Source organism: Xiphophorus maculatus, chromosome 22, assembly GCF_002775205.1.
Source record: "Xiphophorus maculatus strain JP 163 A chromosome 22, X_maculatus-5.0-male, whole genome shotgun sequence".
In the NCBI taxonomy this organism is placed as follows: Eukaryota; Metazoa; Chordata; class Actinopteri; order Cyprinodontiformes; family Poeciliidae; genus Xiphophorus; species Xiphophorus maculatus.
In genome coordinates this window covers 22,542,826-22,567,925 of record NC_036464.1, presented here as the reverse complement: position 1 = coordinate 22,567,925, position 25,100 = coordinate 22,542,826, and the positions used below count along the sequence as shown (strand labels likewise).

Below are 25,100 nucleotides of genomic sequence, written 5' to 3'. Positions count from 1 at the left end.
ATGCTTATTAACATTTATGCAACTGATGTAATATAAAGCAGAGCTATCTTTGTGGATTGGACATCTTTAACTTTAGATTATAATTTCTGTAAGGTCTTATGAGAACTGCTGTGTGCTAGTCGCCTTCTGTCAGGATTCAAACTGAAATCTCTTACAAATGACAGATTTATTCCCCTTCCCCTGCAGGTTGGATTACATATGGACACCCAATAATGCCCACAATCACAACATGAGCCACATGTCAAAGAAACCACTTCAGTTCAGTTCTTTTTTTTTAACTTTATTTTAATCAAAATTTTATAATCTTGCAAAGCAAAAAACATAGGCATTAAACAGCATAAAGAACTGATGGGTCACTAAGGGAAGGAGACAGTGATGCATTGCAAAAAAAAGTAAACAGTTCTGAATAACGATGAACTTTGATAAAATGCCAAAACTTATGGAGATTGGGCCAGAGTTCAGTTTCACATTTGAAGAAAATTGTATTCCCAGAACACTTCAATCGAATGACACAGTTTATAACTCAAAATATGAGATTGTTTTATGCCACCCAAATAAAATCTTGCAGTTCGGCGTCAGTATTACAATCACAAAACATGCAAATTTTTACATCGCAAAAATGTTTATTTGGGTTCATTTTTTAAAAACTAATCATTGCATTGCTGAAATATCTGTCACAAAATGACTCTTTTCCCCCTCTAGTTTTATAATTAGTGTAACTGGTATTTTGTTAACATTAAACAAATAAGCACAATGGATCATATAAGAAGATATCAAACAGAACAAACATGACTTTTCTAATACAAAAAAAGAGACTTTGCAACATCCAATTTCACCTTATATGAACAAGGTATGACTGAGACGATGCCACCAAGGACCTGAGTGTGATTGTGTTGATAGGACAACTAACGCTTGTACAACAGATTTTGTTGGGGCCATTGCAGTAGGTTAGTCTGCTGATTATAAATATATTTCATTCAAATGCTAATAAACCCCCAAACGTTTGTAATATTAAAAGTATATCTATATCACGTAAAAATAACTACTGTAATTGTAAATGTAGTAAGTATAGTGTTTCTTGAAAGGAAGACGATGTTGAATTAGTGGAAACAATAGATCCAACTTTATTTCTTAAAATATTTAATATATATATATTTTTTAAAATAATTTAGAGTTTGTTTGTTTTACAGGGGAAAAAACCCCTGTAAAATCTTTCTCACGTCAGTGAAATTAATTTGACATGAACGTTGAGCTTGGGATCAGAATTCCCCAATTAATATGGATTTTAAAGATCTCTCTCAAAGATGGGGAAGCCGTTTTCTCGTTGCTCCTTGACGCAGTCTGCCAAATGCTTGCAGAGGGATTTCCCCGGACCAGAGAGAAGGTTCTGACTGGGGATGAAGAAGTTGGTGAGTTCGCCGCGTCTCAGGTGGCTTTCGAAGTCCTGTAGGAGAAGGCCGAAGCACCGATTGAGATCTGACGCTGCCCAGTCGCTGTCTCTGGTTCTGGAGCAGCAGGCGTGGAGGAGCGTCGTCTTGGCATGGTAGGAGCAGAACTTGGCGAATGAAGAGTTGCTTTCCTTCAGCAGATGCAGGAGATGCTTGAGGAGCTTCAGACAGTCTTTTCTGGATAAAAAAAAAAAGACTTGAATAAATACACTTGAGAATTGATAAAGAACTGAAAAACGTCTTGAGGTTATGAATCCCACGTGATAAAATTGTTTTATCAGAGTGTCTGGCCTTTCCATCGAAAGAAATCTGGTTATATCTTTTGCCGAGGTTGTGTTTATTTCTGTAATTATGTTCATGATGCCATTAAAAAAAACTATTTAGTGTTCGCAAAAAAAAAAAATGTGTAAGCAGCCTTGCCTGCAGCAGCTTGCTCCCTCTCTTTCACAGCATGTCTTCTCCGATCCATGTTTCTTTATGATATCCTTCTCAATGTGAGAAAATGAAACCCGCCAGACATCTGTGATGGAAAGACAAAACCATCCATTAGCTGCAGCGTAAGCCTTGTCTAGTAAGATAACATGTAAATTCTTTAGCTGAATCTATCTCCGACTGATCTTAGCATTGACCTTTTTTTGTAAATAATCTTGTATTAGACATTCCTAAACCTCTTTTCAGTCTGCGAACAGTTGGATAATTCGGTTCTGTAAAGTTGCACTCACCTTTGTTAAGAACGCCATCGTTTTCCACGTTGCCTCTACCTTCGTATTTTGGCACAAGGTAGTAAGGTTTCCGTTTGTACTCCTGTTTCACTTTAGTCCCAAGCCACTGGTCAATTTTCAGACCATTGCTGGTAAAAGATGGCCAGCTCGATTTCACTTTGAGACAGAGAACAACATCGAGGGAAATGATGACTGAGCCCACTTTGTGGGTCAAGGTCACTGCAGGGCAGCCTCCTTTTTTTCTCTCAATCGTCCATGCTAAAGCAAGAAAGAGAGTTTTCATTACAAATGTATGACTGGTTTATATTCACCTTGCCCCCCAAAGTACATGGAAATGTAATATTTTCATGAAATATTTGCCTTCTTATCACATGCCATATCAAACAATTTCTGTAAGATATTTGTTTGATTAAGTTAATTGGACATAAAAAGCAAACACGGAACAAAGCAACAAGTTGGGCACTAACCTGGAAATCCCTTGGCAAATTTCTTCACTTCTTTTCTGAACTCTTGAAGCATTTCACTTGCAGATAAAATGTCATTCGGCTGGAATTTCATTAAAGGGCTATTGCCACGTTTTAATGCCACGCTATAGAAGGCTCCGTTTTCCCCAAACGGTTCGATCTGAACTCGTTCGACCGGCATTGGAAGCATAACGTCAAACTCGTCAGGATCCGAGATCTGTGTGAACAAGAATGACATTCAGCATAAATAACTTGGTGACGTTACAGAACCGGATGATAGCATTTATGAAAAAAGAACATTTTGTGCTGTGAAACACGTTCACTAAATTTGAGAAAATGTTAACAGTAGCACCTTACCTTAAGGTTTTCATAATAACTTCCCGTGCGCAGCGGTTCGTCTACTTCTTGAAAACATACGGTTTCCTTTTTTAAATGCTGAATTAGGTTTTCTATAAAATCATTCACAACTTTACTTGTATCCGATTTGTCCTTTACCCTAATCTTCAGTTTTCTTAAAGTAGACTGTAGGACAGAGTCCACTGACACTGATCTCGTCTTCAGCATACGTGGCTTTATTTTGTCAGCATCTACTGTATCGTAGGACTTTTCAGCAGCCGTTTCTTTTTTCCTCCCTGAAGGTCTCTCTGTCTTTTTCTCCTCAAGTTGTGCACCTTCCATCTTTCCTGCAGCCTTGATACAGTGTGTTAGGGTCTCTGCCTTACCACCAGCTTTAGATTTAGTGGCCTTGAGAGAAGCCTTTGCTGTCTCTGACCTCATTGTTGTAGCTTGTGATCCCAGGTCTCTATGCAAAGGAGGTGTTTTCACTGACTTGGACCTGCTGGAATAGGTTTTGGTTTTAGTCTTCTCCGGAGGCATTTGTTGTTCTCTGCTATGCTCCCTCGTCAAATGTTTGCCCTTTTCTTTAGTAGTTTCCTTCACAGACGGCTTCTCTTCGGCATGGTTTGGCTTCAGAGGATCCTCTTTCTTTTTCCTCCTGCTGGTTTCCCGCCTCTCCTTTCCAGAGTCTGAGCATTGTGCCGAGTCAGGACTCTTTGCCTGACGAGATCTCTCTCTGCAACTCATAACGAGGAAATGAAAGCAATGAAACCGCGCTGCTGAAGATATACTAATGCCATGCTTCCTGTCACACGCCCCTACCATATTTGGTTGAATGCTCCCGAGCTCTTCCAGGTGCAGTTGTATTGAGTCATTTACTTACTCATAGACTAGATATCTTTTCATCGAGTGGATTTATGTGCATTTTCTCCATCATTATATAAAAAAAAGATGTTTTTATTCCTGTGACAACAGCTACATCTTGTGGCTATAAGCTTGAATTAAAGGACTTTTCTGACTCTCCAAATCCATAGGTTCAGATACAAACATAGTACTACATGACAACAAAGTACTTTGGTTGAGAGATGTTTAATGTTGCAAAGAGGCTCATGCCATCTCACAATAAGGTGCAGTAGCTTATGCCAATTCAGTATTCCTCGGTGAAAGTGCAAAATTAGCAAAAAGCCAATCAAAGTGCTTCAGGAGTCAAAAAGAGAGGCTGTTTTGAGTCCCTTCAAGGACAGGCTTAAACTTTCTCTAAGTGGTATTTAAAGCTTAAATACAACAGATGTTCCACTAATACACTAAAACGGTTCTAGCTAACATGTTTAACTCTTGCTATTGGTTCACATTGAGCAGCAAGTAGGTGCGAACACTTAAAGCAGAACATGTAAGGAGACCCAGGACCATAACTCCAGACAGCTAAGATTTACAGTGTAAGTCTATTTGTTCAGTATCACAGAAAAGTATTACCAGAAACCAAATTAACAGCTCACATTTAGTACCATGTTGGGTTTTTTTTTTGTTTGTTTAACTTCTTGTTACCACATGTTACACAATGGGAGTCTGGCCACTGAGATGGATTCCGGAGTATGGCAACATGGATTGAAGATCTAACATCTTTCTTTCCTTCGAATGCTTTTGCGATGCATTGTGATGATTAACCAGTCTTTGATTATTAAGTTGAAGTGGCCAATCACAAGATGGAGTTGGATGAGGGCTGTCCTGCCTTGGGAGACCTTGTGGTCGGCAGAGCAGCACAACATTCATTTGTTCCTCTGGGCCTTCTGAGCAGACTTGGTGATTTTACCAGTGGTAGACAATTTCTTCTCCACACCTTTTATCACTCCCACTGCCACGGTCTGACGCATGTCACGCACCGCAAAACGACCTGTGATGGAAATTCAAGAAAGAAAAAAAAAAAAAAAAACGATGCAGAGCACAACTTAACAGTGCTGTAACAGTGCTTTTGAGGAGCCAAATGAGACTTTTGAGAGCTTTTCAAGTCATTCAAGCCTTTCCCAGTTGAACTTACCCAACGGAGGATACTCGGAGAAGCTCTCAACACACATAGGCTTGCCAGGAATCATATCAACGATGGCGGCATCTCCAGATTTGAGAGATTTGGGATTGTCTTCCAGCTTCTTGCCAGAGCGCCGGTCAATTTTTTCCTTGAGCTCTGCAAACTTGCAGGCGATATGAGCAGTGTGGCAGTCCAGCACAGGAGCATAACCAGCACTGATCTGCCCAGGATGGTTGAGGATAATCACCTACAAAGCAAAGTGGATGGCCTGTAAATAGGAAGCTTGCTTCCTGTTAGGTTATGATTATTATTATTATTTATTTTTTTTTGCTGATTTAACAGTAGTTACATGGTGTTTTACTCATTTCCTTTGCGGTTTTATAGACTAAAGAAAGAACATCACACTGCCTATTACTGTGACTTAGTAATGGAAATATTTTCTTCAACCATATTTCAAAAATAACTTGATGATATAAATACTTCAGAAGAGATGGTCTTATGTTTCTACACAGGTATTCATTTCTATAAAAGATCATTTGCAGTGTTTACCTGAGCAGTGAAGTTGGCAGCTTCCTGTGGAGGGTCGTTCTTGCTATCCCCAGCCACGTTGCCACGGCGAATGTCCTTCACTGACACATTCTTGACGTTGAAGCCCACGTTGTCGCCTGGGAGGGCCTCCGTCAGTGCCTCATGGTGCATCTCCACAGACTTCACCTCGGTGGTCACATTAACAGGCGCAAACGTCACAACCATGCCGGGTTTCAGTATTCCTGTTTCCACCCGACCCACAGGCACAGTTCCAATACCTGAGGAAAAGGAGGTCACACAATATGAGCATTGGTAGAAGACATTAAACGGTTCAGTTTTGGACTTTAAAAAAAAACACGCTGTCCTACAAGGAAACTGAATGCAGTGTTAAAAAAAAAAAAAAAAAGCAATTCCATCTCATGTGCTCTATGTTCGTAAATGTGCTACATGCCTCCGATTTTGTAGACATCCTGCAAGGGAAGACGTAGAGGTTTGTCTGTTGGGCGGGTTGGGGGCTGAATAGCATCCAGAGCCTCCAACAGTGTGGTCCCTGATGCACTGCCATCCTTCCTGTTAATCTTCCACCCCTTAAACCATGTCATCTAGAAGATAAAAATGAAACAAATCTGAAAATTAACAGTTAAAAAAACATTCACAAAACCTCCTGTAGTATATTTTTATAAATTACCCCATAGAAAACTACATAAGCCAATGGAAATGTGAATTTATAGACGGTGTAACATGCTAGTAATCAGTTGAGTACGCCTAACTTTTGCTGTGACAAGTTCTGTACGCCTGACGATAGTTTCTTCCCTGCTACTGCGGTGCTGTTGACCGTCATCGCTGGTTTGAGTTAAGTCAGACGCTTACGTTTGGGCTTGGCTCCAGCATGTTGTCTCCATTCCAACCAGAGATGGGCACGAAGGCGACAGTGTCTGGGTTGTAGCCAATCTTCTTGATGTAGGTGCTCACTTCCTTCACAATCTCCTCGTAGCGCTTCTGGCTGTAGTTTGGCTCGGTCGAGTCCATTTTGTTGATGCCCACAATCAGCTGCTTCACTCCGAGCGTGTACGCCAGGAGAGCGTGCTCCCGAGTTTGTCCGTTCTTGGAGATGCCGGCCTCGAACTCTCCTACGCCTGCCGCTACAATGAGCACGGCACAGTCAGCCTAAAGATGTACAAAAAAAAAAAAATAGATGGCTATTATAAAACGGTTACAAATGATCTTGAACATACACTCTAAGATGGCTTTTGAATGCTACTTTAGGAACAATTACAAAAACAGATCCACTAATTCATTCAGAGTTGGCGTAATTACTCATTTTGCAGACCTGAGAGGTACCAGTGATCATGTTCTTGATGAAGTCCCTGTGGCCTGGAGCATCTATGATGGTAACATAGTACTTGCTGGTCTCAAACTTCCAAAGCGAGATGTCTATTGTAATGCCACGCTCCCTCTCTGCCTTTAACTTGTCGAGCACCCAGGCGTACTTGAATGAGCCCTTCCCCATCTGGAAGGAAAAAAAAAAAATGTAATCAAGGTTCTTTATTTTTTATTAAAAGTGACTATCTTAGGCGAGACTATTTCTAAGCCATCTACTTGCATCAAAGGGTTATTCTTTACTCGTACCCGTTTACTTTACCTCAGCAGCTTCTTTCTCGAACTTCTCAATCGTTCTCTTGTCGATGCCACCACACTTGTAGATGAGGTGTCCTGTAGTGGTGGACTTGCCAGAGTCCACATGGCCGATCACGACTATGTTGATGTGGAGCTTCTCCTTTCCCATGATGACAACAGTCGGGCAGAAGTCAGTAGTCCGCTAAAGCTGTGGTTGAGTTATCGAGAACAGGAAATGGATGAACCAGACATTAGGAATGTACATTTGATATGTTCAAGTTAAAAAGTTAGTGTTTATTAGACACTCGTACTCATTATATTGTAATATGCAATTTAAGCATTGGCTGGCTAATGAAAGAGTTTTTGATGCAGAAATGTTGTTGTGACCTGCACACACATTGAGAAGACTCTTTCCCAGTAGACACTCACTGACACCCTCCAAGTATATTAATGGAAAAGTTGCAAAGCCAGTGATGACTTGAGGAGCCTGGTACAAAGTCAACACGGTTGTCTTCAAGGCACCTCAAGCCAAAGGTGCCAATATCTGCTTTAATGAACATAATATCGTGACTTTGTTTAACTGGCCAACAAACTTTCTGACCTAAACTTCACAGAGAACCTATAGAGTATTGTAAAAGAAGATGAAAGACTCTTCTGATGAGCTGAAGCAAGCTGGGAATCCTTAACACCTCAGTTCCTCTGTGCTGCATTTCAGTATTAAAAATCTTTTCATTCAGTCTTGTGTAAATCTCATTTTCTGTGAAGCTGCTTTTCGTTAGCTGTAAACCAGAATGATTAAGATTACATGTAATTAACCCTTGGAATATCACTGATAAATCTTTAGGCTTCGTTTTAAAATTGGCAAAGTAAATTAACCTTTGCGTGATATGGTGACTTATTGAGATGTATTTGATTGGCAAAGCAGTTGATCGTAGGTATTTTAAGGGAAGATCCCAGCTAAATGTGCTTATATTTTCAGAAAAAAAAACAAACAAAAAAAGATGATCACATGTTTAATATCTGATTTTTCAGAAATGATTCAAGATGCTGCTCCTCAGATGATTAAGGATCAGACCTCTAACCACTGAGACTGAACACAAGACGCCTCGCCCCTCCCACTCTCTGACCCTACACCCATCCAGACCCCTGCGCTCATCTTTACGCCTCAACTTGTCTTCAACACATCTGAGTGCATCAGCTGATATCGCACAGACTCGGTACTTGCTCCCTTCCAAGCCAGAATCCACCATTTTGTCAGATCCAACCCTCTGACAGTACAGCAGCCATTTCTCTGACCCTGCAGAGCTCTGCATACAGGCTAATGCAGACCAGACTTTAATAACTGCACGACTGTTTGCGTTAGTCAAGTGAAACATTACAATTCCTCCTCGCTCGGGCAAAGTTTGGCATTTTAATTATCCATGCAGTTCGCCGTTGTCTGCGTCCAATTTAAACGAGACGGGGCGGCTCGGGTGGTGACATGTGTCCTCACATGATCTCGTTCCAGACAGGTGGAAGTGGATCAGTCCCAGGATCAGCTGCCACTTGTGCGTTTTGGCTGATCTTTCAGAAATAACGTCACAGCCACTGCCGCAGTGCGCATCGGCAGACAAAAGCTGCTCAAACTGCGGGGAAATCCCTTAAAATAAATAAATAAAAATTTAAAAAAAAAAAGCGCGGCCACTGCGGTAAAACTAACATCCGAGGGACTTGAGGGGAATTGCCAATCCTCCGCCATGTTCTGTCATCTGCTCGCTTGCGGACGACTGGGTGCGTCTTAAATACCAGCAGCTTGTATTCTGCATCACATCTCGGGGAAAAAAAAATAAATAAAAAAAAAACACACACACACACACACCGGGGATGATGCTTTAAAAAGAGAGCGCTTCATAGAGATGTTTACATAGAACTAAAACGAATCGTTCCTTCATGCGTGTTATTTTTTATTTTGTTGTTTTTTTGTCTTGATGTGGTGCGTCGTACCTGAGAGCTGGCCCCGGTGTCACGTTGGCAGCAGAAGCGGAGAGGCTGCGGAGAGACAATGATCCGTTTATAGCTCTCAGGACAGGCGGGGGGTGTTGCGTAACTGCGCACAGCGAGCTCTGCTCAGCATCCCAACCAGGAAAACGGTTCGCAAACCGCGTTATAATAGAGCACAGCAACCTCAACAAGCCGCTGTCAGCTTCATTCCTGCCGCAACACCATCTTGAAAGCAGCGTCTGCCATTAAGTGGAGAAAAATGAGATTTTAGATTTTTTTTTTTTTTTTTTTTTTTGACTGCGCGTCCGATAATTAAAATGCCTCAAATGCGGATTGTTTTAGTGCTTAAGAAGCTTGTCCGGGCGGAGAAAACGCGTTTAGCAAGCTGCAACAATATCCAGGAGGTAAACTGCTCTCCAGACGCTCTGTAGTTGGATTACCATGAACCCAGCCGTCCTTTAAGCCTGTCCGACAATTAACGAGCCACTGACGAGAAGTCTGGTTCCAGGCGTCAGTCGTAGTAAATCATTCATGATTACTCCAACTGTGAAGACTGGTGTGAAGGGGGGAAAAGCGGTAAATCCAATTTCACATAATTTGCTTAAAATATTGGTGGATTTGACTAAAATGTGATAAGTGTGAATAATTTGTTAAAGAATTTACACAATTTAAGTTTCACACATTCTAAACTTTTGAGGGTATGTATCATAACGGCATCAATGAAGGTTGATGGGGAGCAATACTCCTCCATCAGGAGCAATTTTGAAGTCCTACTACAGATGATTAGATTTAAACCTGGACTTTGACTGGACCCTTCCTAAGTGGATATGCTTTGACTGAAATTAAACATTGCATTGTAGGCTGTATTTTCAAGCTGAAAATGACATTCTGTTCTTCTTCAACTCTGACCAACCTCTCCATCATTGCTGAAACGATGGATTCCTACAGCATGATTCTATCACCCTCATGTGTTGCCAATTTTGTTCAAAATGCAGCCTTTTTCCATGTTGGACAAAAAGTTAATTTCACCCCTGCTCTTCTTCTACATATTTTCTGTTTCTCCACATAGCTTACGAAAAGAAAAAACAGTTTGCTTCCTTTTTAACACTTACCTTCTCCTTAAAGCTCTGGACGAAAGACATGGTTTGTGGAGTTCATGACAGTTTCCTGCAGCTGCAGCATATATGATGAGTTCCTTTGAGGTTGACGAGCGTAACCTGGCAGGTTTGGAGTTTTGCTAGTAACTTTTGGGTGATGGATTAAGCAATACTCCCCACATTTCCTAAAACTTGAGAATGCTTTACAAGCCCTAATTTACACTTCACCATCCCAATCATACCTGGTGTTTCTTGGTCTTCATGATGCATGTTCTCTTCCAAACCTCTAAAGTCTTCACAGATTATAAACTCTTTTGGAAATAAAAACCCAAAGCAATGTCAGATTTGTCACTGGCTGTATTTGATACATTTCTATTACATGACGGTGAATAAAGACATTTTTTCTGGAATGTTTCCATTACAGTTATTTACCATCATATCCGTTTACAGTACAACACAATACACAAAGTCCCTTTGCTTCCTTGTATATCAACACAGAAACAAAGATTAAAAATATATATAATCAGAATATGTCTAAAGAGCTGGAATATAAGTGTCTTAATTAAGGCATAAGTGTCTTAATTAAGGCATAAGTGCATTATTTCTACTCCCATTGTGGTGGTACTTGTGAAAAGCAATATCAATATCACATTGGTTTCACATGTTTAAATTAGTCATGTCAATTGAAAAAAAAAAACTAAAGTAAACTTAATTTTAAGAAATTAGATCTAATTCAATTGACAAACTATTGGACTTTTCAATCCATATATGGCATAAAACACCTGAGAAAAAAGTGCCCTTCCTTTGAATCACTGATTTAGAGTTTAGCTGCAATTCCCTTATTCAGAAACAAAAAGCTTATTTTCAAGAAACACTGTAACCCGTTTTTCTCATGTGATGAGCATTATCAACTACAAGGAGGGCCCCGGTGATCCCTCAATTAAACAAAACCAAAAAAAAAAAAAGTAAACATTAAGACATAATTCCCGAAACACATTAACATCACAAAAAAAGGCAACCACAACAAACAGAAATATAAAGTTTTTTTAAGGCGACCTTGATATAAGGCTAGTTTCTTTCCTCTCCTTAGATGAGCTCAGATATTTTTTCTTTCTAAAGGAAAACCTGTAAAACAAACACACCCCGGCTCTTTAGTCCCAGTCCTAAAACAAACCACCTCAAATATGCAAAAGGAGGCAGGTACAGAGTTAAAATGTAGATAAAAATGTGACAAATTACAGATTTTGTCATCTGGGTTGTTGTAGCAAGGTACAAATGTTTTACTAAACTTTACACAAAACAGTGGGGAAAAAAACTCCCTCTTGTTAGTGTAGATCTTTGTTGGTTTTAAGAAAAACAAGAAACGGACTTTTGAGTAATAACACAATTAAAGCAATGATAACATTATTGATTGTGCACCTTCATTGCCTTGGAGGACTGTGCTAAGCTCCCAATGAAGCTTAGATAACTGGTTACAATGCAGACTAATTCATTGGCATTTTTTACTCAAACATTTAGTCTGTGGCTGTGAAACTGTCAACCTTTTAACTAAAACCAGCTTCCCTTTCTACTGTCCTCTACGGAGCAAAAAATACACTGTTTTTAGCTCTTTTCTTCTTAAGATCATAAGGTGGAATTTTTTAAGTCAGGTTTTAACATCATTACAATGTGGGTCTTCATTACTATGGCTACGTCAGAAAATATGAACTGTGCTGCTCAACATCAGCACAAACTTCTTACAGAGTTTTCTCTCTGAATGGACGCGAGGATGAATCAGTCTCCGTGGGAGTAGGTTGTGTGGATCGCCCAGGGCTGAACCGTGCCTCGTCCAAACACAGTGTAGAACAGAGCGCCAAACACGTTGATGGCAGCGGCGATGTAAAACACAGTCTGCCATTCCTCTATAGTGTTCTGGAAGACAATCAGCACAGAAATGGATGAATAACAATACACACAAAGCAATGTTTCAGGCCAATATAACTATTTAAATTAAATAAAAGTCGCAGATCGGTTACAAAAGTGTTTAAATCCTTTCTCTAAATGTCTTACATGTACTGTCTGTACAATAAAAATGATGCATTTTTGATCATGCAGTTGCACAGACAGAAAGGCTGAATTGTGATTTCTTTCTAGTGAAACAATCATATTGGTTTCCTGTAGTAAAGCAAACATTAATGGTGGCATTCTTTAAAGAATTGTGTGTATGGAGCAGTAACTTCCAATATTAGAAGTGTTTGCTTTGGGTCTCCACTCAGAAATCAAACAAGTGAATAAATACACAAAAACATTAAGCAGTTGTTACAGAAAAATTTGTTAATTTTTCATGTAAATCGAGCTTAGAAAAAATGAAAAATCGTCCCAGGTTGAAGATGACCGCCCCCAAGTGGTCAAATGTTGAAAAAAAAAATGTGTTAACCTGAAAATAATGATGATTAAAAAAACAAAAAACAGTTGCTTTCAATCATGAGACGCCAACTCACACTGTGTGTAAGAGCTCTTGCTATGACTGGTCCCACCATGCCAGGGATGGTGGCAAAAGTGTTGGTGATTCCCAGCAGGATACCAGCATACCTAGAAAAACATGCATGTATGAAAGTCTGAGCAACGTTCACTAAAGTGCATGAACACAATATTTTGAAACAGTTTAATAACATTTCAATGCGTTACAAAATGTAGGCTAGTTCTGAAAAGCCGTCTCTCAGAGCAGGATGGGCAGACTGGCTCGTGAACATTCATCTTAACCCGTTCTTACGAAGGAGCGATGTCCAGGTGATTGATGTTAAAGCCAGAGGCCGACACTCCGCCCAGAGCAGAGGAGATGGTGAGGAAGGTCACGGCCAAGGTGTAGTTACAGCCTGTGTAACCTGCTGCCACCAGGAACACGGCGGGCCCAATCATACCTGCACAAACAGCGCGAGAAAACGTCTTTACCCGACATAAAAACATACAAAACCAACTAAACAGGGATGAAACAATAAATTGTGATGAATCTATCATTGAAATAATCATCAACTAATTTAGTAATCGATTAATTGTCAACTGAAGCATACGGACCCAAAAAAAACACCATATTTAAAGCAGCAATTAAGCCCAAACTGTTCATAAGATAAGAGTGTTTTTATCTTTGCATTTAAGATAAACACTTGAGTAAATATGTTTTACCCAAAACTCTCCAAAAGTATTAACTTTCACCTGGTTCAATTTTACTGAAGGAATGCTATGTTATTGCATTTTAAGAGTTAAATCGTTTCGAGTTTTATTTAAAAAAAGGAACTGAATTATTTGTTTGTTTGCATATTTGAATGCATTTCTAATATTACGTAAAACATTTTTTTTAAATCCAATTACTCGATTAATCGTCATAACAATCAATAGAATAATTAATTGCTAAAATAATGGTTAGTTGGAGCCCTGCGTGTAAATGTTTCTTATTACCAATGAGAGAGAAGGACTTCCTGACGATGACTGTAGGGTAAAGGCAAGTCTCTCGCAGGTAATCGGCGACTTGGCCGCTCAGCACGGCCATCAGAGCACAGCCCAGGTACGGCAGAGCAGAGAGAAACCCGTTCTGTCAGGACAAACATCAATACATTTATTGTTTTAACAGAGTCTATCCAGCATTTCCTGCCTGGGATTATTATCTATAACAAAACGTGTCATTTTTTCCCCAGGTGTTGCGCAGCCTTTCTCACCTGCTGTATGCTGAATCCCAGGATGTCGTTCATGTAAGTCGGCAGGAGAGTGAGGAGCGTGTAGAAGGTCCAGTTGTAGGAGAAGTGAGCTACGACGATGGCCATCAGCGGCATAGAGGTTACGATGGCTCGCCAGGGGATGTGGTCTGAAGAGGTAGACAGCTGGAAAAAAACAGAACAATATGGAAATTTTGTTTGCGTCGTCTCTTTCCTCTTTGCTTTGAGACATCTTGCTTACTAATCGTGGCAAAAATGCTTCCAGAATTTCATACAGGTCCAACGCCGGGTTATGTCTGGTGTTTGATACCCTTCAACGAAAGATGGTGCATAAATTCAAAGTTTTATTTCTCGCTTTCAAAATACAATGTTGAAGGAAGAGGATGTTTAATATTACACTTGAATACCACCAATATACAAGATTATTTCTAAGTGAAAAGGTGATTCTAGGTTCTTTGTCTCCCCCTGCAGGTGTAAATTTTAGCATCTTTAAGAGTTCTGGAAGTGCAACAATGGCCTCATTTCCACTGAGCTGTACACCATGCAACAATAGAGACTAATGAAAATATATAATTGGCCTTAATAAAATGAAATAAAAGTAATCACTAGTGACAGTCGATGAATTAAGTGTTTATTAATAGCAGGGTTCGTCCTCTTTTCCCACTGTAAAACTCAAAAATTTTCAATGATTTCAGGCACTCGACCGAACCCTGTAATAAATTGTTTCTGATTTTAAACAAGTAAGGCACTTTTGGAGCTCCATAAGTTGTTGCTCTTGCAATTTTTACGTTTGAAAATCATTCAGCACATCAAACCATGACAATTTCTCTTACCTTGCATCACACATGACAATCATACGTCATTAATCAGTAGAAGCAGTTAAAATTTACAATAAGCTGAACTATCCATGTTTCTTTAAGGAGTCATTATAGTTGCTGATGGCTGCAGGAGGTGTGTTTTAGGGTTAAATGTTCTACATTTTATGAAACTAAACTCCATTTAACCTAGCTGAGTATTTCTGCTGACCGTGCCCATATAAAGGAATAGATAAGGCAGCATCTATTTAAATTTCATAGATTATAAAACAAGTCTATACATTAATGGTTTCAAACCATGCGTGTTAAGTTGATGCACACTGCGTTAAGACTGTGGTTGAATATTTCATACAAGCCATCTGTAAACTGCAGATTCACTGCGAGTTTCACCACCAAGCTGCTGAACAAGACAGATAAGAAAATAAACAAGAAATTTTGCAACAAAGAAATGTCTGCAAGGTGATACCTCATTTTTCAGAGAGTTGGTGATGTAAAGCCTCTCCTGCTCTGATATCCGGGGGTGACTGTTTGGACTGTCAAAGACGAGGAAAGCCCACAGGACGAACCACACCAAGCCAACAGCACCTGGACACACACACACACACACACACACACACACACACACACACACACACACACACACAGATGCTTGTCTTACCGCAAACTCAAGACTTAAACACCCACATGACTGCACATCCTCAGAGACGTGTGACTTTTATAGATTCTAAGACTCAGAAAGGACAGCAAAGCAACTTTACAGCAAGTCAGCAAGAAGCAAATGCAGTGGAAGTTGTGAACGGTTTTAATCAACAAGCTGTTTCCTCTTCAGTCTGCTTAATCGTTGTTTCCACAAAACAAAGAGGAACAAACGGCAAACTCAAACTGCTTCGCTCATACCGTGTCGACTCATTCCTGACATCCTTCGTCACTCAATGGCAATTGAGAAAACATCCGATGTAGTTTAACCTTCTTTGTTGTAATTTGATACATCTTGATCGTTTAACATCTTATAAGAAATTCACAAAAGTCTAATTGCAACTTTTAATATATGACAGAAAGAAAAATAAGTTGTGGGAGTCTTCATTGTTCACCGTTTCAAAAACAGTGATGTAACCGCAGTAGCAGATCAGCAGAGCAATTTTTCTTCAACTACCCACGTTCGGCGCTCATCATTACCAAAGAGGTAGAAGACGTAGGGCCAGCCCATGTAGAAGCAAATTTCACCAGACAGAGGCAGAGCCACGACGGTCCCCAGCTGGGCCCCTGGGACGGAAGACAAAACGGACAACATCAGCTGCATGCAATAAAACAGAAAGATTATTTCTTTTCAGTTATTTATCGTTTGTTTATTTGTTGGAATAGTTTGAAAATATATGCACAGTCTACTCCTTCTTTAATAAGTCAATTCGCTATAACAGAAGCAATTGAGCATCAACCAACCATCCATACAGATACATCTTTAAACACAAATTGGCAGTGTGTAAAACAATAATACAAAAATAAACAAGATACATCCTTGTAATGATAAAGCACTGTACTGAGTCATCATGCTTCATTATACCATGATAGATGGAATATTGCATTTTATTATTTCCTTTAAAGTAAAACTCGATCTACTCTCTCGGGTTTGTTCAGACAGATTCGTTCCATAAACAGAAACACAACGTTCCATTTGTTTACTTCTGGCCTCTCAAGTTCTAAAGTCTCTCTTTTCATAAATCTTTTTTGCAAATGTGTTGGCAATATGCTATGACTTGCAGACTAGTCCACCAAATTGTGAAATTTTATTAATTTTAAGTTGAAGGACAATTGGGCTTGTTGGACCTCTGTAGTGTTTTCTGCTTACATTCCTATCCATACATATAATCTATATCTGCTGATGGTGTAGTAGTGACTGAAATAAAGAGAAAGGAAAACAATCAAAAAGAGTGATTAGCGATGGCAGTAACAAGACTATAATATGGATTAATTGTTGTGATAAAGTGTGAGGTATGTCATTATAAAATCATAAATTAGCAACAGAAACTGGAAAGTTGACCAGTCTCATCCTCGTTGCTCCCACTGTGCTACGCAGTAAATGACCTAATCAAATTATACTCTGCAATTGGATTTAGGACTAAGGAAATTCTCGTGATTTCAGTTCAGAATCTCGGTATAATCATAAACATCCGCACTACTTGCTGCAGTGGATTTGGCCCAAAAAAAACCCAAAACAGACAAACATGCAGATAAACTATTTTCTGATTATAGTTTGTCAGACAATGGGGAACAATAAAAAACTGAGTTTAGAAACGCACCGGTTTACAGTTGTGTTTGTGTTCTGATGAGACCTAACCTGACCCGCATGATTAAAGGCGGGACGCCGTTAGCAGTATTAGGAATATTAATGCAACCTCTGTTCGACGCTGCATGGCTCTAAAACACGATGCAGAACCAAAAATGGCTTTAATAGAATGTGGCTGAGAATAGTGACAACAAAGTGAACATTTTGCAACATATTTTCCTGCGTCTCTTCTCACCAATGTATGAAATGGTGAGCAGTCTGCTTCTCTCCAGCGGGGGGGCCCATGATGCCCACATGGTGTACATTGCAGGGAACGTGACACCCTAGATACAAACGAAAAGAAGAATCTGATAATAATATCTGGTTATTTTTGTTTTTATATGCATGGTTCCAAGAGAAAGTATCCCCAGCCACTGTGAAGCTTTTAATTCATCTCTGTCAGTTTTGGACAAACTCAAATGTACTGAATTTACCTGTCATTGCATTTAGATAAATATGCTGTGATCTAAAACATTTCACTTTTGCTTTATGGGTAACGACTGAAAGGTGAACTGCAGTCCTGTTCTCCGCTCCTTCCCTCTTTCCATTAACTCAGGACATTTTCGTTCTCTGCCGTCATCATGTAAAGACGATGCATTCATAATGGTGATTTTTTTTTTCTTTTAGTTCATTTTAGCTCATCCTGTCAACCTCATTTTCTTCAGATTTCTTTTAAAGAAAATATTTGCAACATTTTGCTGAACATTTACTCCCTTTAAATGGTGATTTTATGCCTTTTCCAGGCACATAGTGCCATTTTACAGCGCAAACAATTTACTATGTCACCTTCAGTTGTTATGAAAATGCCACACATAACAAATGTGACTTATAAGAAATTTGACTTTTGCTTAGGCACTCTTGAATGGTTGCCACGGGAGATTCAAGGGTTTCTCAAACATGCATGAAAGAATCAAGGCAGCACTCCAGATATGTTTTTGATGAGGGAATAACATTTTAACACGACGAAAAGCTGAAAAAAAGTCAGTTTCACACAACAACGGCCCTTTAAACCTTTTTCAATAAAAGACTAGGGAACAAATCTGATGCAACCGATGTCTAACGTTTAACTACTTTGCTTTTTATAAGGACAGTTTTCTCATAAACTCCTTCAGATGAAGCTTTCCAAATGAGTATTATGTCATAAACACAGCACTGATACTTGGAGAGATCCTGTTTTTCCTCTGTTTTGTGCAAAAACTCATTAAATTATGTCCGTACTGTTAGAAAGACCAGCACTTTTGTGACTCCGACTCTAACGACCGTGTTGCCAGGAGCGTCCTGTTTGCATACCTCTCCGACCCCCTCCAGCACTCTCACTGCAATGAGGTAGCTCGCGCCCAGGTCGGCGGCCAGGGGTGTGAGCAGCGTGAAGAGGGCGGTTCCCAGAACGCCGAATCCCATCAGCCACTTGGCTCCACAGCGGCCAGCCAAGTAGCCACCGGGGATCTGCGTCAGGATGTAGCCGTAGAAAAAAGAGCCCAAGATCCATCCTTGAGTCGCAGAGTCCCAGTTGTACACACCGGCCTGAGAGAACACGCCAAGTTATTTTTTATTTTTTTTGTAGGGCTATTTAGAATGCTGAAAATAGAAGGCTGTAATCACTAAGAGGTAATACAGTGGTACGCAACCAAATGTGGCTGCAACACTCACTGACTGGTTGTGTTTGGGTGGTACGGGGTTGTCGTCGGGGGTGCACACCGAGCCACTGTGGTTGCTGCTGGACTGGTGGGTGTTGTTGAGCATGTCCACCATCGCCACGCTGAGGTTCACCCTCAGAGAGTAGACCACGAAGAATCCGTAGCTGGAGAGCAGCGCCAAGCCGTAGCGGGAAGAACAGCATGCTGGCGCTGAACGGAGGAGGAGAAAATGGATGAACGGCCGGGTGAATAATTTCCAGTAAAACATTGCATTCATGTCCACAACATTTTGGACAATAACGGCTGTTATTACTGAAGAAATTAGAGAAACTCAGATTTGTGGTCTGCAATACGTTTGTTTTTAACCGTTTCAGTACTAGACCTACTTTCAGAACCACAGGTCCAGTTTAACACCTCCATCTGTGAAGGTCAAGAGGCCATAAAAAGTACTCTAAAAATGTATTTGAGCAAGTTTAATGTGGAAAACAGAGAAAAGATGTCATTAAATTAAGTAAAAATTACAAATTCTTTTGTTTTCTTCTCTTCATGTGTGCGTTTTTTTTTACCTTGAAAACTCAATTTCATATTGTATCAGGCAGAAGAATATATGATTAGACAGAAAAAAAATTAAATGTCGATTAGATAATGGAACAAACTGTACAAACATTTTTTCATGCTCTTTTTTTTTGTCTCCCCCAGTAGGGATTCAAATTTGGAAAATTACCAATCCAAATTTTCAAAACCGAGTATGAATCCTTTAAAAAAAAAAAAGAAAAAATATCACCGGGGCACTTCTATTTTAAATAAGTACATTTTGTTCTCAAATTAAACATGTCTGTTATTCTTTTAAGTAGCTTGTACATAAAATGTTATAAAAATAGAAATGTTAAAAAATGTAACAAAATAGTTTATTTTATTACATTCATGTTAGAGCAACATGAATGTTATGTTGGGCGTTTTTTTCATTACAAAATTGCTTCAGTCATCTGCTGTAAACATAAATACACCAAGTTTGTTCATAATTTTTCATTTCAATGTTATGTAGTAAAGAGCTTTCCCCCCCCCCCCCCCCCCCCCCTAGATGCAATAAAACTATTATATCAGGGTAAATAAAGTCGATTTGCTCCTCTTAATCAAAAAGATAACTAACTATGGTCGTCTAAAACGACTGACAGCCTGAGACACCAGCTTTTGCTTTAGGTAAAAAACCTGGTTCAATGAGAAAGTTAGAAATAAAACATCTTTAAGCTGAAAATGCTGATAACTGTTGATCAAATGGCTATTTTGAGCAATTGACTTGAAATGTACAGATTTTTGCAAGAATTTTTACTGATTAAACAAAAATAAAATAAAAAGTAAAATATATACACATGCTCATATGTCCACCTCGAATAACCTTCTCCATTGAATGCAGAAGTACTGTAGTTGTACTAATGATGTACTAATGTACTAATAATTAATTTACATGCAAACGCTTAGTCACCGTATTCAGGGGTGCCCAAAGTCGGTCGTCGAGGGCCGGTATCCTGCAGGTTTTAGTTGTTAGTTTAGTACCAACAACCTTTTCAGCATGTCGATGTTCTTCTGAGGATCATTTGATCCAGGAGCATTAAACCAGGGAGAACTAGAACATGCAGGACGTCGGCCCTCGATGACAGACTTTGGGCACCACTGCCGTAGTTCGACTTGTACATAAATCTCCAAACTTTGCATTAAGCGCAGGTAGACCAAGACCATTCTGATTCTACTATATCCTACTATATATACTATACTTCTACTATATCCCAATTTATTTCAGAATTGGGAAGCACCACTTCCTTAAATTGTAATCCCAGCACTGGCACAACTTTCTAAGCAAAGTTGAATTCTTGTGAGAAAAATTCAACTGCATATAGTCTGTTAAAAAACACACACACACTCCAACACCAAAGACTCGTAGCTGCAACTTGTGCTTCGGCATGTTTACATCTGAACATTGCTCGTTGCCTGCGCAGTTTTTATGCATGTATGTAAATAATGGCGGCCCTGGCTCAGGTAAAGCTGTTAAATGAGAGAAGACTGCCTGGTGACTGAGGTTGGCGTAGGAAGATCTCCACGAAGACAAACAGGAAAAGATACGGATATTTTACTGGTTACACCTGAGAGCCAGTGAAGTCATTCAAAACATATTGGCGATGTAAAAAAGTTGGTGGCAAGGAGTGAAATTCTTGTTGACAAGTGTGAACAAAAAAAAAAAAAAAATACATTGGAAATGGGAGCTTCTCTTCTTTAAGTGCACTTAAAAATAACTTAAATAAACTAACAGGTTGCTTTCTTGAAACAAAGAAAACCAGACCACCGACTTACATCTGTTGGGTGAGCCTTGCTATTCTATTAGCTGCAGATATTTTTTTAAATATTATTATTTTTACTATTGTCTTTACCTCTCTGGACTTTGTCGTCTTGTCTTCGGTGAAGGAGCGGCCTTTGCTGTTCGTCCTTCTCCGTGTCAGAGTCGTACCGCTCCATGTTTTCAGCAGGAAGTGGCCAGAAGACCAGCAGCTAAACGAGAGTCATCGCTGTAACCAGGGTGAGAGGAACGAAAGCCTTTCTGCAGACACAAACTAAGTCACGTGATCTGCGTCAGCGGACAGGAAGTAATGGTTTTCTGTATGGCAAGCAAGTTTGTCATATAATGGTTAGGCTCTTCAAGATGCAGTGCCGTTAAAAATATACTCACCCAACGTTTCAAACATACTTTATTTTTGATACTGGTAACCGTAAGTAGACATAAGGGGGAAACATATTGGCCTGAGACCAGAAATCGAGCCCAGGACAACCACGCTGAGAGCTATGGCCTCCACATCTTGCCCGCGCTCCCGGCCACCACATTTCAAAGGCATCTTTTGCGGTGACGTGTTTCCGTTTACATTTAACACACGTTGGTCACTTCCAGTTGCCACGCGCTCTATAGTTTTTGGTGGCAACTGCTGGAGCTAAACCATGAAAAGGACTCAAAAGCGAAAACATTTTCGGGCTACAGCAGAGTTCTGTTGTGTGCCATTTTGCCCAATGACTAGTAGCTGTAATAGAGGGCTTAGTTTTTTCCATTTTCCTTCTAATTTTGAGTTAAGGCAACAGTGGACAGTGGCTATCCGCAGGAAAAACTTGGTCATTAACGCTCACACTCGCGTGTGTAGCCGGCATTTCAAACTTCAGGATATCAAAGAGTCAGCATCACAAATGGGAAGACGTCGGTTGAAATATGGAGCTGTACCTGTATTGTTTGAGTGGAACAATTACTCTCTCCCATGTCCAAAACCGAGGAGTTTGGAGAAAGTAGCTATGAATGTCCTTAAGGAACATAATTATGCCACAGTTCCTGAACCTGCAGTAGTGGATTTAATGTTGGAAAATAATATTCTTAGGAAAAAAATCCAGAAGACACAGGAACAGATTGGGAGCCTTATGCTGAAGCAGTGTTTTGGCATTCGCCGTTTTGCTTCTTCTGACAAGGACATTAGATTCTTCACAAGGTAAGTGAGTGTGTGCGTTGATGTATGTGTCTGTTGTATAAAGAGCATTAAGTCAATTTAGGAAACTTATCCAAAAGTTTTATACAAAAACAAAAAGTCTTTAATGTTTATATTGCAAATTTGACCAGATATTGCAAATAGGACAAACAACCCATGTTACTAATGAGCAATCATTTGATCCAAGTGTGGGCAGCCGCAACGCAAAATCATTCCATACTAGTAACAAAGGGTCAATTGGAGCCAAATCAGTCTGTCAAATTAAAGTCCAAACTTTTCTTCCCATGTCTTACCTCTTTACATGAAAAATTCACAGAGCAATTATCCAAAGCAGGGAATAAGTGTACTTCTTGAACCCCAAAACATAAATAATTTTCTGCTTTATGGTCATAATCTCATGTTGGAGTGAATATTACCACTTGGCTCCATTGTCCCAGCATTTTGAGATTTTTGACTAGACTATTCCTCTATATGTTTCTTTTAAGTTGGTAAATGCATATTTGGTGGGTCCTTAAATGAAACCTCCAAACAATTATTAGATGGAATAACTTTTCATGGTGAGATAAGTTAGGGCAAAAAGAGAACCTAAGAAAAAACCCTGATGAATTTCAAATGGCGCATATAGGCCAAAATGTCCAAAAATGGCTAATTTAGGACGCTTGCCAGGACAAATACCACTTCTGTTCTTCACTTTTTCTTGCATTTTAGTTGGTGCATATAAGGGGAAGACAGCGTAATGTGATTTACTAGATGCTTTTGATTGCAGCTACACACTCTCAAAAGAAAATTCAGTTTATTGTTACCTGTTTTGTTGGGTTTTTTTTTTTCAGGTTTGCATCATATGACCACCTGATGCGTTTTTGGGCCTTGATTGAGCCGTTTCTGCCAACTATGATCAGTGTTCGACAAAACATCGACGCCACTCCCTCAACTCATTCCCTACAGCCCATTGATGAGTTCTTTCTGTTCCTAAACTACCTTGCCCGTGGATCCAAGCAACAGGACCTTGCGGACCAGTACGGCGTCCATCAGTCCACAATCATCCGGATCATCACAACATGGAGCAACTTTTTATTCATGGTACTCGGCTCAATTAGAATCTGGATACCCCAGGATCAGATTCACAAAAATCTACCCGCAGTCTTCGAGGACTGCCCTGACACTACAGTCATCATTGACAGCATTGAGCTGAGGTGTCAGTGCCCATCTTCCCCTCTCCTCCAGAGTGAGGTGTCTTCTTTTTACAAATCCCGCTGCACTCTGAAGGGGCTCATTGGGATTGCACCTCACGGGCCAGTGACATTCATCTCCAGACTGCACACAGGGTCCATCAGTGACAAGCAGATCACGTGTGAATCTGGTCTCCTCGCCCTCTTAAAACCAGGGATGGCTGTCATGGTAGACAGAGGCTTTCCTATTGACGACATCGTACCCTGCAAGGTTTACAGGCCAGCATTTCTCTCTGCTGGGTCTCAGATGTCTGCAGGGGAAGTGAGGAAGACGAAGGCCATAGCACGTCTCAGGGTCCATGTGGAGTGCCTCGTTCGCCGGGTCAAAGAGCGCAAGTTGTTTGACTCTGAAATTCCCCTGGGCGTTTTTGGGATTGTCAACCAACTGTACACTGTTGCTTGCCTACTCACAAATTATGAAAATGCCCTCTAGCAACTGCTTGGCCAAAGAAGCCTGACAAAGTATGTTTTATCTTCACTGTTCATTTTATAATGAACATAAAATTAAATCACTTTTTTAGAATACTCTGCGTGTCACAGACCCTTTTTTCCGCCTTTATCTCTGCGTTTATGTCAAGTATTTGCATAAAGGTCAGGCCTTGAAGTGGGATATTAAATTTTCATCTGTGGCAGGATGCTGCTGTGAGTGTGACACACAGCCAGGCTGTTGCATAAGCATATCATGTGGCTACTCTTGTTATGATGGGGAGCCTAACTCGGCATGCTGGAGGCAAAGAGCAGACAAAAAAAGGGGGGGACACGGCAACCAGACAAAGTTTTAGCCTTTTAGAGGCATTTTATTTTAAAAGAATCTAATTGTCTAGGGGATCCATAGACGGCAGCCCAAGATGTAATAGACCCTTTAGCCTGGATCCTCCTCAGCAGGGAGTCCAGTTCTCGGCGAGGCCTTGATCTCCGGGTCGTCTGCGTCTGGTACTTGCGTCAGCCAGCCACACCCATGAACTGAATTGCGCTCCTTATATACCTTCCAGGTGGCCAGGTAATTAGAAGCACCTCCGACAATCGAGGACCTAATTGATAAACAGTTTACTCGCCACATTGCTCACACACAGGGGTCGTCACAATATCTGAGAGGGATTGCACTATAACATCATGGGACACAACATGATTTACCTTCCTCTGCTTTATGGGATCCTTTTTAGCTGAAAACACATAAAAGGTGGATTTATTTCTTTTTCCCTATATCCAAAAAAACGGACTGAAGAGAATGAGGTTTTAAAAAAGCATTAAACAGGAGAGTGCTTGCAGATGAACTTTAAAATTTCCATTTACTGAAAATAAATCAATATTTTTCAGCTCCACAGGCACAAAATCCACATGACATTTTCTCTGAACTCAGTTACTGGTAAGAAACACAAGTTTTGTTTTGTTGGTTTTTTTTGTATAGAGATAAATGAAGAGTGCATTCTTCTCTTGCAAACTCACACGTAACGGCAGAATCAAATGATGTGTTGGGGATTATGTAACCTCAAAACACAGGGTTTTTTTGTGAAGATGAGGAGCAGCTATGATGTCTGGGGGACTTTTTGTCCAAACCACCGAGAAATGGGTGGAAAAATCAGGGAGACACATCCAGTAAAAAAGACCGGAGACGGACAGAAACACAATGAAAAAAAGTGGAGAGACAGCTGTGGGGTAAGAAATCCTCACCGGTTATTC

General features: G+C 40.1%; 4 protein-coding genes across 5 annotated transcripts; 1 reads left to right on the top strand and 3 right to left on the bottom strand.

Moving 5' to 3' along the window:
* Positions 1-287: 287 nt before the first annotated feature.
* Positions 288-3,939, bottom strand: cgas (cyclic GMP-AMP synthase). Its single transcript, XM_005811216.3, has 5 exons — positions 2,992-3,939; positions 2,638-2,851; positions 2,171-2,428; positions 1,869-1,968; positions 288-1,625 (listed from the first exon to the last, which is right to left on the bottom strand). Exons 1-5 carry the CDS (start codon positions 3,793-3,795, stop codon positions 1,286-1,288), a joined length of 1,716 nt encoding a protein of 571 aa, XP_005811273.2. The 5' UTR covers positions 3,796-3,939; the 3' UTR covers positions 288-1,285.
* Positions 3,940-4,043: 104 nt separating this feature from the next.
* LOC102236188 (elongation factor 1-alpha 1-like) lies at positions 4,044-9,286 on the bottom strand. 2 transcript variants are annotated; one of them, XM_005811207.2, is made up of 8 exons: positions 9,122-9,286; positions 7,164-7,346; positions 6,852-7,031; positions 6,392-6,688; positions 5,973-6,123; positions 5,543-5,799; positions 5,006-5,240; positions 4,044-4,861 (listed from the first exon to the last, which is right to left on the bottom strand). In XM_005811207.2, exons 2-8 carry the CDS (start codon positions 7,305-7,307, stop codon positions 4,737-4,739), a joined length of 1,389 nt encoding a protein of 462 aa, XP_005811264.1. In that variant the 5' UTR covers positions 7,308-7,346; positions 9,122-9,286; the 3' UTR covers positions 4,044-4,736. The 2 variants fall into 2 exon arrangements, with proteins under 2 accessions (XP_005811264.1, XP_014328862.1); XM_014473376.2 differs by lacking the exon at positions 9,122-9,286 and having other exon boundaries at positions 7,151-7,243.
* A 1,268-nt stretch (positions 9,287-10,554) lies between these two features.
* Positions 10,555-21,278, bottom strand: slc17a5 (solute carrier family 17 member 5). The gene is made up of 11 exons (XM_005811209.2): positions 21,103-21,278; positions 18,693-18,889; positions 18,333-18,566; positions 17,239-17,326; positions 15,896-15,982; positions 15,186-15,304; positions 13,908-14,069; positions 13,651-13,783; positions 12,968-13,115; positions 12,696-12,786; positions 10,555-12,126 (listed from the first exon to the last, which is right to left on the bottom strand). The coding sequence occupies exons 1-11, from the start codon at positions 21,185-21,187 to the stop codon at positions 11,989-11,991; spliced, it is 1,482 nt and encodes a 493-aa protein (XP_005811266.1). The 5' UTR covers positions 21,188-21,278; the 3' UTR covers positions 10,555-11,988.
* A 95-nt stretch (positions 21,279-21,373) lies between these two features.
* On the top strand, positions 21,374-23,864 carry LOC111606513. Its single transcript, XM_023327145.1, has 2 exons — positions 21,374-22,194; positions 23,022-23,864. The coding sequence occupies exons 1-2, from the start codon at positions 21,662-21,664 to the stop codon at positions 23,851-23,853; spliced, it is 1,365 nt and encodes a 454-aa protein (XP_023182913.1). The 5' UTR covers positions 21,374-21,661; the 3' UTR covers positions 23,854-23,864.
* The last annotated feature ends 1,236 nt before the right edge of the window (positions 23,865-25,100 follow it).

Excerpts from the sequence above, each read along its gene's own strand:
- cgas (XM_005811216.3), bottom strand. The coding sequence starts at position 3,795 with ATGGTAGGGGCGTGTGACAGGAAGCATGGCATTAGTATATCTTCAGCA. Across the intron at positions 2,429-2,637 it reads ATTTGCCAAGGGATTTCCAG|CATGGACGATTGAGAGAAAA; the intron begins GTTAGTGCCCAA and ends TTCTTGCTTTAG. Across the intron at positions 1,969-2,170 it reads CGATGGCGTTCTTAACAAAG|ATGTCTGGCGGGTTTCATTT; the intron begins GTGAGTGCAACT and ends TTTCCATCACAG.
- LOC102236188 (XM_005811207.2), bottom strand. The coding sequence starts at position 7,307 with ATGGGAAAGGAGAAGCTCCACATCAACATAGTCGTGATCGGCCATGTG. Across the intron at positions 6,689-6,851 it reads TGATCACTGGTACCTCTCAG|GCTGACTGTGCCGTGCTCAT; the intron begins GTCTGCAAAATG and ends GTACATCTTTAG. Across the intron at positions 6,124-6,391 it reads TGCTGGAGCCAAGCCCAAAC|ATGACATGGTTTAAGGGGTG; the intron begins GTAAGCGTCTGA and ends TTTATCTTCTAG.
- slc17a5 (XM_005811209.2), bottom strand. The coding sequence starts at position 21,187 with ATGGAGCGGTACGACTCTGACACGGAGAAGGACGAACAGCAAAGGCCG. Across the intron at positions 18,890-21,102 it reads AGACGACAAAGTCCAGAGAG|CGCCAGCATGCTGTTCTTCC; the intron begins GTAAAGACAATA and ends TCCTCCGTTCAG. Across the intron at positions 14,070-15,185 it reads CCAACTCTCTGAAAAATGAG|CTGTCTACCTCTTCAGACCA; the intron begins GTATCACCTTGC and ends GTTTTTTTCCAG.
- LOC111606513 (XM_023327145.1), top strand. The coding sequence starts at position 21,662 with ATGAAAAGGACTCAAAAGCGAAAACATTTTCGGGCTACAGCAGAGTTC. Across the intron at positions 22,195-23,021 it reads GACATTAGATTCTTCACAAG|GTTTGCATCATATGACCACC; the intron begins GTAAGTGAGTGT and ends TTTTTTTTTCAG.